At 37.2% G+C, this 12609-nt stretch overlaps 1 protein-coding gene across 12 annotated transcripts in view; it reads right to left on the reverse strand.

Moving 5' to 3' along the window:
* Positions 1 to 784: 784 nt before the first annotated feature.
* Positions 785 to 12609, reverse strand: part of GPM6B (glycoprotein M6B) — a 132347-nt gene continuing 120522 nt past the window's right edge. For 10 of the 12 annotated variants that reach the window (XM_048861193.2, XM_075131352.1, XM_048861182.2 and 7 more), the window contains 4 exons: positions 8232 to 8403; positions 5694 to 5767; positions 5279 to 5344; positions 785 to 2695 (listed from right to left, as the gene is read on the reverse strand). In XM_048861193.2, the coding sequence (XP_048717150.2) occupies positions 2546 to 2695; positions 5279 to 5344; positions 5694 to 5767; positions 8232 to 8403 (462 nt within the window). In that variant the 3' untranslated portion in view covers positions 785 to 2545. Of the gene's footprint in view, positions 2696 to 4080; positions 4322 to 5278; positions 5345 to 5693; positions 5768 to 8231; positions 8404 to 12609 lie in introns of those variants that run through there. The other 2 variants (XM_075131354.1, XM_048861138.2) reach the window with 1 other exon arrangement.

Genomic DNA, 12609 nt, shown 5'->3' on the forward strand with positions numbered 1-12609 from the left:
TGCAACTGGGAGTGTACTTGAGTTGGGTCATGGTTACTGATCAGATGTAACAAGGAGAAAACCCTAGCTTGACTCTCAGGTGGTTGCAGGGTTAGCAATCTTTTTCTGTAAAACAGTGCATGAGATTTTTAATAATTAATATACAAACTGACTGATTCTTCATTCAACCATAGTCACTCTATTGGTAAGTCAAGTTTGCTTTTTTAAAAGGATAAAAACTTTTAAATATGGCCAACTGAAGGAAAAGTGTCATTTCTCTGCCTTAACTAACTTTTTTTAGTAAATTAACATTTAGCTCAAGAGAATATTTATAGGTAACTTCACAGCAGAGGCGAGTGATTTGGGATAGCAGCTGAGCATTGAGAGGTAGAGACATTTCCAATTTTATACAACTCTCACAAGAGCCAAATATGAAGAAAAATAATTACATCAGGCATATGGTCCTCTGCTGTCCTATATGTTTACTGCCCAGGATATTAGTTTGATTTTAAGAATGTATGAAAAACACTTTGTTGCATGATGTGATTTGAATTTGTTCATTAAAATGCTGTAGCAGTTGTGGGCTGTTAACACAATGGAAACCTCTACAGCCTGTGGCATGACACCTAGAAGCAGAGTCCTGGTAGCATTTCTCCCCAATCTGGTGATATATCCAATAAATATTGAATTATTTTACGCAGGATGAACTTGTCAGATGTAAATTCATCCAAATAAAGTAACTTTCTCATTGTTTGTACAGCTATAACTTTGTCTAAAAAGAGACATAAAATAATAGACACACCACTTGTCTATTCTTATCTACAAATATTTATTATAACACTTGGATATAGCTACAGGAAGCCCTTGGCACTGATAGAAAATATTGATTCACTGTTAGGTTACAAAAATTTATACATAGCAAAATTTAATGCTCTTTACATAAAAATATTAGACTACTTAAACAAAACTTCAGAAAACTCCCAGTAATAGCTACATCGAACTAGAAAAGAATTAGGCTTTAAGACACTGCCTCCATTCCCCTTATGCAAACACTGGGCTAGAACATCACCTGCATTGTTGTAGAAATGTTTCTCCTTCATGCAACAGGTAAAACAAACACTAGGCTACACTGTCATCTGCTCTACATACACTTTGCCCCTTTTTTAAAACTGTCAGATTAGACTTTTAGGCATTTAACCAAAAAATCCAACTGTAAGGTAATACTTGAAAAATGTCTGTCCACATCTTAATATTGACTTAGCTAAAGAAACTTGTGCTTCCTTTTTATTTTAATATTCAGCCAACAGTCAAAACTAATCAAACCACACATTAACTTAACATGGGAATATAACTTGACTTTACCATTTAATTTTTTTTTCAAATGACTGATACTTGATTTCCCCCCCTTATTTATAAAATATTTTGTAAAGAACAAACACCAAATATACCCATCACTAATACTCAAGATATCACTGAATGTTTCTGAAAAAACAAAATGAAGGCAGACTGCTGTGGGACTTTAACACGGCACCAGATTTTTTGCTGAACACCACCCTGGCTTTTTGTGATTTATAAAGCAAAAATGAATAAGCACTGACTATAAACTTAAGCACCGAAGTAGAGAAAGGTGGCTGACCAGTGGTCTGCTTTATGGCTGTATTTTTTATAGCTTATGTGAAACTGCAAATTCACTAGTCTGCTCATTTGGAATAGTCAAATCAGTTTCATTTTAATAAGGTAACACTTTTTGCTTAATAATACAGATAATGGTCTCCTGCTACTATATAAATGCTAAGGCATTTATAGAAAATAAATATTAAGGCAAAGCTGACATTTATTTTCAAAGAAGGGGATCATTATCCTGACCAGCATCTACATTCCATCAACTAGTTAATAAAAATAATTAAAACTTGGAGCAGCTGAGCAATTACTCAGCACCCAGCTTGTGCAGATAGTAAGTGCAGTAGAATGACAGTGGCTCACTATAGCATTATTGAAAAAGATGTGGCTCTGAAAATGGACTTCTGCCTTCTGCCCATAAAGTGCTTTTAGTTAGACACTTGCCCTTTTATGAATCAGCTGGTTTATGACATGCTGAGATTGTATCAGTAAATAAACATGAGCTATGAGAAATCTGATGAGCTAGCCACAGTTTCATTTGGTATAGAACTGGGATAATTGTTTTATCACATCTCACAACTGTGCAATTATTTATGGCCATAAATCTCCTGCTACTTGCCATGCTGGGTCACCCACTACAATTTTGTAGAGGAGCTTTAGGCCACAAGAATTAATACCAAGCGTCTCAAAAGGATGACTGATTGGGCACTTGTTACAAAGTGTTGCCTTTTAAAATGGCTGGACTGAAACCTCTTAAATCTGTACTAAAGAAAGGAAGGTTACCCACTGGAAGGTTTCCCTTTGAACATGTCCCAGGAGCTTGAATGTGAAGTTTTTACACTTCTGTATTAGATTGTTTGGTAGACATACATCTGTACTGCAGAGCAGCCGTTTGAGGATTTGTCAGAACTACAAAATTCTTCTGTTGAATTACTCTGGCAAACTTTTATGTGTAAGAATTGAGTTGCTCTTTTGACCGAGACTGGATATCTTGAAGCTCCTGCTCTTCTTTTGCTTTGATATCTTGGTAAGCTTGCATTTTGCTTGCATCCTTTAAGTAGGCCCAGTTAGAAGACAGTATCATGAGGAAGTGGATCTGGAAGAGAAGGGTGAGCATGATGGCTAGTGAGCATGTCAAGAGGCAAAGCAAGCTGCTAGTCAGATTAAGACATTCATTAAACAAAAAACAAAGTTATTCTACATTAATAAGCATTCTGTTGTTAAACAGCACAGAGGCTCATTTCAATTGACTTCTAGAATTTTGCATGCTTATCTTCTAGTTTGCTTACTAAAAACTAGCTTGAGGTGTTAGTGTGCAGAAGTAGTAAAAATGAGCGAAAGAGTTTTACTGATCAGTTAAAATGCAACACAGGAAAAAAGGAAGCAAAAATAGAAGCAGCTTTTTGCATTTGGCAAATATATACTCTGAAGCCTAGAGTCGATAACGGATGCTTAAGTTTGTGGTGTTTTTCTTTAAACGTATGTAGTGCAAAGATTCTGGTGAGATTTCCCTCCCGTCCCATTCAACCCCCCAAAGAAGCCTAAAATTGTAAACATTGTTTACTATGAATAATAAAAAGCTACATTTTAACATGGGGATATTAAATAAGGAAATGTGAGTCTAAAACTCTAAGCAAAAGCATGTTGTCTGAGTTAACACATCTTAGTGGTGGCATTTTTGTAACTTTTTTTTTTTAAACTCCCATTGTCTACTTTCAGGTAAAGTTTGAGCATATATAGAAATTGTTTCCGTTTGCACAGTAAAAATCTCTTGCCATCTTCTTTTCACCAAATTTCATGCAAGAAAAACCTACATCTGAAAACACCTGGATTCTTTTGTGCCTTTTCAGCAGTGTTGGTCTATGCACAGTTTAGCTTCCCATACAATCAAACTTATATTTTGAGATCTGGCTACTGAGAAATCAGTTACTACTTCATAAACAGTACCAGCACAGAAGTGACCTAAATGCGGTTTCTTATGGTCAGTTTGGAGTCCAAAAAGGAAAGTGATTGTTTTACGCAGCGCAAGAGCATGGTACTTTCTTTTTCCAGAGAAAGCATGATTTGGCAGTTGTTTGAAAATTTAGTACTGAAGTTTCAATTCTTGTAGAGTTTCCTAAAGCCTCACTAATAGGCTGGGTGTACCTTGTGACTTTGTCATCCACACATTGGAAATACTGGCAAATGTATATGGAGCCTTTTTTTTAAAAATACATTTGTAAACACATGGTTCTGTATGTCAGTCAAACAGCTACGCATCGGCACTCTTCTAATCACCCTGGTCCCTTGTACATCAGCTGTAATGTATGCTTTATTCTCACTATTGAAATTAGTGCACAGGAGAGAGAAAAATAACTAATCACTGGCATTTAAAAATTTGTTTGAGAGATAACTCCTGTCTTCAGAGGATGATTTGCAACATCTAAAGTAACTGAATCCTCTCAACGTTTAGAAAATAGCCAGATCTCATCCACATCAAAATTCATATACAATAAGTCATTTTATTAATCTGATATGCTAAATGATGCTTACTGAAGCTATTTACAAATTACTGTAACAAAATTGAAAAGCTAGACTCTTAGTCTAGGGTGTCAGTGGTATTTCAGGCTATGCATGCAGCTCTTTACTGGGCTTATGCAATTTAGAATTTAGTGCAGCAATCTTCCCGACTCTTAAACTTCAAAACAGCATAGTTATATGTGGTAGCCATCATGTAGATCAGCTGGTGGAAAAGAACAAAATACAGAAGAGTAAGATACAATAAGCTGACGGCTCAAGCCCTCTTGGGCAGTTTTTTGATCAGTTCTATGACAGACATCACTGTCTCAGATGATGATTCAAGACTTGTACTAAGCAAATATTTTGCTATTCCGTTTTAGATATAATCTACAGTCTGGCCTGGGGCTGCTACAGTGGAAGAACAGTGACTATTACCCCTGAATTTGGTTAATGCAATGTTAAAAGTTGATAGCTCCAATAGTCCCTTACTGTAAGGAAAAAAAAGTGAAACATGCCATCTTGTTAATACCTAATTTCCACTTGCTGCCTAAGTAGCTTTTGTAGGCCCAGTACCAGTGACCTGACCTAAAGTTTCCTCTGTTCCAACAAGCAGAGTAACAGGTTTACATACTACCCTTCACTGCGAAACAAAAAAAAAGGGAGGGACTGGGGAGAGAAATGGCTCAAGTTTAAAAATCCCAGAAGCAGGATATTTCAGAAGAAAAGAGTCAAGAAGTTTGGTTATTTCCAAAGCTGTGAAAAAATGAACTTCCAAAAAATAAAAAACCTAACTTCTTATGGCCAGAATTTTGGATTTTTTGGCTTGAAATTACCAGAAGTGGACTTTGTCCCATCTAGAATCAAACTGGAATTGCAAACTACAAACAGACTAATTTATCAAAGCTGTTAAAAGAGTTGCAGTAAGCAAAGTTCTATTCAAAGTGCTATCTCCTCAAAGTTTGCTTGCCTTTGTTGTGGAGGTTCTAATTTAAGAAAGCTACATTGAGGTGCAATGCACCTAAATAATGGTGACTGTGCTATAAGCTTAAGTGCAACAGGTCACTCCATTTTATTTGCGGTATCACTGTTTGCAGGGTGTTTAATTTTTTAAAATATCAGATTGTTAAAAGCTGAAAGGAGTGTGTAAAGTTTCATTAGAAATATGGAGGATGTTACCCACCAGGGCAATGACAGTGGCACCAGCTCCAGCACAGGCCACAATGAACAGGTGATAGGACATGTAGAACTAGAAAAGAAAAGATGAAAAATATTTTAATGATTAGAGGAACATACAATTGAATCTGTTTGCCATTTCAGTGGAGAACTCTAACACGGCCAATTTTTGTAATTAATTTTTTTCCTCTGTTGCTCTATTTATATTACTGGTTATTTACACAACAGGTAGCCCAGGAGACTTAAATACAGTTTTTTTTCTGGCTTTGGATGGCAGGAAGAAAGATGTTAACAATATTGATGTTTGCTACTGTTGCATAGATGGTGGTTTTGGCAGGTTAGTAGAGGCTTCTGAAAAACGCATTTATCTTCCAATGTGACTTTCTTTGGCTTCTGCAATAGCCCTGTTGTTTGTATTGTACCTCATTTGTGTTGCAGATGTTCTCTAAAATTGGCCCACAAGCCCTGCCTGGTACAGCATTCCAAGGGATGATACCTGAAATGACGACACCAGAGCAAAATGTACAGTTAGTTCTAAACAGCCAACGCATAACCTTCCATTCCTCTCAAATCTTATTCCTCCCCACCCACGTGCCAGTTGTGTTCCCTTATGATGCACCCACACATTGCCCAGTTCAGCTTTGAGTTGGCAAGAGAAACTACAAAGAAATTGCTCAGATTGTGCATTCTCCATACACCAAGACTAGCTGCTGCTTGCCAAATGTTCTGAGATGTAGGTTTCCCATATGGCAGCCAAATGGTGATTTTACTCACTGTTGGCCTATCACATATGAGCATGCCCAACTCCCCCGATTATGGGGGGCAAGTTGCACCTCAAAAGGTACTTGGCAGCTTTCAGAATTGGGCTCAATACTGAAGTCCTTACTAGGCCAAAACACCACTTGAGAAAGGCTTCAGGACTGAGGCCTACCCAACAGGATGTTTGTATTTTGGTGTAGCTGGTGGTAGGGAAGAATTACAAAAATACAGTGTTTCTTGATTCATTTCCACTGGGTAGAAAACATTTTAGGTGAACCCTGGTACGTATAAATCCAGTGCTTCCAGACACCTTTCACCCCCATAATGCACAAGATGATTTATTTACTTATCTTGTTGGTTTTTAAAGTAAATGAGATCTGGAAGCTACTAAATGTTTAAACTTTTAGGCCCATAACAGATGTAAATCTTAAATACAGGTAAATATCTGTCATTTAAAATATATTGCAAGCATGTTTTTCAATTCATTTTGTAGGCCTGGCCATGTTAGTTTTAAACTGCAGCTGATCATGTTAAAATATATTAATGTCTGTCTTCACAATACAATTTAAAGAAGAGTTTAACACTATTAAAGCAGTTCAAACTCTGCTGGTTAGAGTTAGTGATTGTGGCAAGGGCAGATCGTCTGAACATGAATTTATGTTAAATTGGTACAGCTGCAGAAAAAGCTTCACAGGATTTACTCCATAACCACTTTTAGTTCTGCTTTGCAATTCCAAAATACACAGCAACAACCCAAGTAAATACTGTGGTGGGGTACTGATGATTCCTTAGACAAAGACATATGTACTGAATGTAATTGTTCAATTCTAATGTGCATATTTGGAGTCTTGCACATTTACACTGGATAAAATTTTATTCTGAATTTTTGTCAAATTGCATTTGGATGGAAATTGGAACTCAATTAAATGTACAAAAACAATTAAATTTTTTTTTACTAGTTAAATAAAATTAAATTGCTGGATCCATTCAATAAACAAGCTTATCAAAACACTTTGCAATTAAAAATGAGTTATTAAGGTCATTCATTTTAGTTATTGAATTGACAGACTGTATCTGGTCACAATGCGCCAGACTGTCAAAGGTATTTAGGTGCTTAAAGATGCAGATATGCACCTAACCTGCCACAGCACTTTTGAAAATTGCACGAGGCACCTCACTCTCATTTAAATAAATGAGAGTGAGGTGCTTAAATTGCTTAGGGGCTCTTGAACATCCCATGAGGCACCTACCTCTCATAGTTTTCAATGAGAGTTAGGTGTCTAGAGGAATTTTTGAAAGTGCCATAGCAAGTTAGGTGCCTATCTGCATCTTCACGTGTCTTAAATACCTTTTGAAAATCTGGCCCCATGTCCTTCACGTTTGTAGAGTTAGAAGATCTCATCCTCTACCACCTTGTTTTTATCCATAGATTGGAAGAGGAAAACAAGTTTACCTGCTTTCAACTACCAGTGGGTTTGCCAAGTTTGAATGAACTAGTCCAAAAGAAGAGAATATTCTCTCTGAACCTGCTAGCTAAACTGAAACCGAAAATAGTTAAGCCAAAAGCTTTTCTGCACAACAAACTGGACTTACCATCACTCCATGGTAGAGGCTGAAAATAATACCGATGTTTACTTAATGTATTATTTTAATGTAACATTTTCAAGCTTGAGTTGACCTTGAAAGTGAAATATTTTCTGCCTGATTCTGTATAAAAAAGCAGCACCCTTCCAATAATTAATTAATTTGAGGACCGCTCATTGTTGCAGCATTTTATAATTTAAATTCTTTTAATAGATTATTGTAAGTTTAGGCCTTAAAATAGTTAATCATAATTTCAAATTTTAAAAATCTGTTTAAAAGAAAATAAATATAAATTCAATGTTTTTGATATTTTAAAAAAATATCAATTTCTACCCACTTTGTTCCTAAGCATTTTATTTTGAGATTGTTTTATATTTAAACCTGATATAATAATATGGGTAACAGCTACAAAATCACTTGAGATACAGGACTTGCCTGTTCAGTTAAACTGAATGCATCTGGAAATAGGTTAGTGTGAACTGCATGAATTGGAAAAGTAATGGCATTTTCAGCGATACCATACTCTGCTTTTTGGTTCATCTAATAAGACAGACAAACCAACTGAAGACAAGACAAGGAAAGAGGATAAAGAATTTAATCAGGATTAAAATAAGTACCATATTGCCTGACATCCACGCAGATCTGGTCCCCTGAAGCTGTCATATTTGTCTGGAGTGATTTGATGACTTCACAAGTTGACCATATGTTATAGAACATAAAGACAGGCACAGCAGAAAAGCCAAAGACCCCAAGCCAGGCCACTCCAAGCACATATGTGAGGAAAACAAACTAGGCAGAGAAAACACACATTTCAAGTTTAATTCTCTGAAGGGAACAGAATGAATATGCTCTATCTTGGAGGAGGGGTATCTGTCTTTTAAATAAGCTCCTACAAGTCATTTTCAGGAAGTTAAACATTAGAAGCCAGTTGCCATACAATTTTTCCGTTGTAAATAGGATCTTTTGGGCAGTAGAAAATTGACCAGGCCAGCATTTCATTTCTTCCTTCTGTTTTCTTTAAACAAATACTTGGCTCAAAGGCAATAGTGAAAAAGTAAGACTCAAATGCTCCATTTTTAATCTGTCTGCTTGAGTAAACAGCTTGGTCTTCTGAAAGAGCAGTTTATTAATCACGGTTAGAAGAATTTAAAATCAGAATGCCTGTTCAGTTTAGAAGTTAAAACTAGTAAATGCCAACAAATCAAATTTAACAGATTTTAAAAAAATAATTATATACCAGACATATAAGAAATTCTCTAATTCTTGCCAGCTGTATACTATACAGGGGGATCAAATCATGCATGTCTCTCTGGAGATATAGTGGGATCAATTCTGAACATAAATGTAAGGAAACCCGTTTTTGTCTCCCAAAAAATTAATCTGGGTTCCTAAAATGAGACATCAGAAACAGCTAGCAGGGGCATATCAACTAAAACAAGCTGTTTTAAAAATGTTTTAAATTAACGTGACAAAAGATCAAAGACATGAGATGAAAAATCTATAATCCCTCCTCTTGCAGGGTAGAATATCCTTGTAGAGGATGTCTGAGATATTAAACAGATACTACACTTGATTTTGGCTTTGGAAAGGCCCCTAATTTTATGTTCTGAATTGTTTGCCACACTGAATTTTGTTTTAGAGAGCATCATTAGAGAGGTGTAGTTAACACCCTGGTCCAGGCTTCTGGAGATCTGATTCAGTTCCACAATCTACCGCAGACTTCCTGCATGACTTTGGGCAAATCACAATCTCTGTGCCTCAGTTCCCCATGTGTAAAAGAGGAAAGTAATGTTTCTTTTCTCACATTTTCTTTGTTGTCTATTTAGGTGGTGAACTCTGCAGGGTAGGAACTGTTTTGTTTTGTTTGGGGGGGGGTTGTTTTTTATTTCTGTGTATATTTAGTGTCTAGCCCAGTGAAGCCCTGGTTCTGGTTGAGACCTTTGTGCACTACCATGATACATAGCAATAATACATTTAGAAAGCACTAGTCCTGTATCTCTAACTTCACTGAAACATATGTATGATTATATTGTAAACATTATATCTAGGTACTGAAAATACATCCTTCCAGTTTGTATTAAGGTGTCACTAGCAGAGGTGAAAAACTGTTTTTGCCAGACAAAGGGACATATTTTCAGATGTTTGCCTAGATTCCTATGTAGATTAAGCATTGTAAAGCCAACGCAATGGAACCCCCTGTGAAAGTCAACAGGAAAAACAGGTCACCGTGGGACATGAAACAAACAGGAGCATGGGAAGACACCTTAGAGCCAGCATCCCTGGAAAGAAACCACAGGGATCATCCTGTCTTTGGAGGAGAAAACAATGAGTTTGGGGGAATATAAGAAGCAAAAGGACATTTTGTCATCCTTCACTGAGGAAGCTAATAGGACTGTGCTTTTTGCATTCATGAAAGTTGTATCCTGGCCATGTGGGCTAGTGACGATGAGAGGTTGCTTTACGTGAGAAACTGCTTTAGATGGATTTTAGCCTGTTACAGTTAAGTTTAGACTGTAAGAAGTGTTATACCATTTGTCTTATATAGAACTTGTTTTCATTATTCTTGCTCACTATCTCTTAATCTTAATCTTTGTAAATAAACATATTTGTATTCATGGTAAGAAGATTCTAGTGCTGGTTTGTTATAAAAGACCTGATCATGAATTGTACCCCTCCGTGGGTATACTGCCTCTTTGGGGACAGCTTACCTGGTAATTACCGTGAGTGGCTGGAGGACTCAGGGTTTGGTGTGTACTTAGCACTAACCTGCACAAGGAGGGCAAGGTCTGCGGTAAGACCTGGAAGTAAGTGCTTGGTGGACAGAGGCTGTTGGTTTCAGGAAGCCGAACCGCAGTAGGCATAAACAAGATTGTTTCACGCTAGTGGCAAGGTATCTCAGGACCCCAGGGGAGAATCCCACATGGGTATTGTTTTGTACATAACATTACCTTTTTTCCCATTTTAGCATATAACCAAACTGTGCTTTTATAGCAATGACCATAAATAGATGTGAGATTGTGATGCCAGGCCAGACCTTTGTAAACCCAGCCTACCTCAACCTCATCAGCCTTGGAGGAATTAAAGCTGTTCCTGAAATGTAACTACTTTGGCCTCTCCAGTTGTATTGGCCTCCTGTGCAGCTCAGTGTTTAACTTGGCAGAACTCAACATCAGTGAAACTGGTTCCAGACTATTTACTATCACAGTCATCCACATTAGCTGTAGTATTTCAGTAGTGCCCTGGTCTTCCAGTTGGGACTTGGGACCAGTAGCGTTAGCCACTGTACAAATAGTATAGAAAGACAGTTCCTGGCCTGAAGAGCTCACAGTCTAGTGTGAGACAAGGCAATCAAGAGGGTGTGACAAACAAATGGAGGGCCTTGGGAAGGAAGACAAAGCTAAGAGTGATGGTAACCTGTGGGTATACAGACCAGCTATGTGCACCATTCAATGCTTCCAAATCAAAGAGGTGTTTTTTTTAAACTACAAAATATAAATAAAATAGCTATCAGAATCTCTACAGCCCTCTACCTAGCCATTGTCGGGGGCAGTTCTCCATGAGCATCATTGTAGAAATGGATCTGAAGGACAATAGTGTCTGAGTGGTTGTATGGGTTAGTTCAATGAGGAAAAAAGAGTGATCCAAAAGAAAGTTAAGATCCTGCATGGAGAGGAGGGAGGGTTGGGGTTGAGGGGGAGTCACTGAGGGAGAAGAGTATTCCTTAGTCAGGCAGATGGGAGAGCTGAAAGACAGAGCAAATTTGTAGTGGAGAAAGTCCACATGGTCATGGACACTTGTCCAGAGACACTAAGCAGCATGGGACCAAGGCAAAGAGATATTGTAGATAACCCAGGGTTCATTGGTGGGATGGATTTTGCAGTGGAACAGAGAAGCAGAGAAGTCAGGGGGAAGGCAGGTGCTTGCATAAGGCCTAAAGGTCATGGATGTTTATTTCTATAGGGCCAGACTCTTCATTCATACTAAACAGTACTTCACTCCAGAAGTATTCCCATTGACTTCAGTAAGGATATGATGGTTGGGGGGGGACGGGACAAAAGGGGGGCTGGCAGGTTGGTTTTTTTACAACATAAATATTATGGAATCCCTGACTCCTATGATGGCCAGCAAAAATGCAACCTTACTGATGATCTGATATGACTCCTCTTTATAGCACTGGCATCCAACAATCATTCAGGAAGCTTGGAAATCTAATATATTTGCTAGAACTGAATCAGCAGAATGGGAAGAGGGAACTGGCTGCACTGGCAACAATTACATACAAATTGTGATTGCCTAGATCTGTAATGTTACTAATTGAACATAGAAAGGGAAATGTCTGTGTAACATCTTCTTAGAACTCTTATTACTACTTGTCACTTCTAAATTCCCACATTTTATGATGGTTCATGCAGCATATTTGTTGCAATTTCTACCTCTACTGCTGCAGTAAAAGTGGTCAGATTTTTCAGAAAGTCAGGGAAAACTACGTTTGAACAGGCATTTATCACAGTTGCATGCAACATAGGTATATGCATAAGGAACTGAATAGTCACTTTTTTGATTGCAGTTAACTAACTTGCGCAAGTAATTATGCACTCAAAGTGAGATGTGCAAATGTATAGGCATTTTTGACCTTTGGAAAATGAAGCCTTCGATATAACTCAGTTGTCATCTTTAATGTCACACTTGCCAGAAAATAAAATGCTTCAAAAATTAAAAATTACCTAACTGACTTAATTTAATATTAGCTTTTTGAAAAGTGTATTAAATAATACAGTTGAAAATTTACTCTTTGTTCAATACAAACGTGCTATTCCCTTTCTTGGCTGAAAAAACTCTACATTTATAGGCAATATGTTTTAATTATTAAAATGTAATATAAATTACACCAAAAGCCTCTTCACTTTTCACCCACACTTCCTCCTGGGTGATCCCAGCCATATTCCTTTGCTTTCTTCATAAGTATCAGCTTTAAATTCAAAATTTCAGAGACAG

The sequence above is a fragment of the Caretta caretta genome, chromosome 1 (assembly GCF_965140235.1).
Source record: "Caretta caretta isolate rCarCar2 chromosome 1, rCarCar1.hap1, whole genome shotgun sequence".
NCBI lineage: Eukaryota > Metazoa > Chordata > Testudines > Cheloniidae > Caretta > Caretta caretta.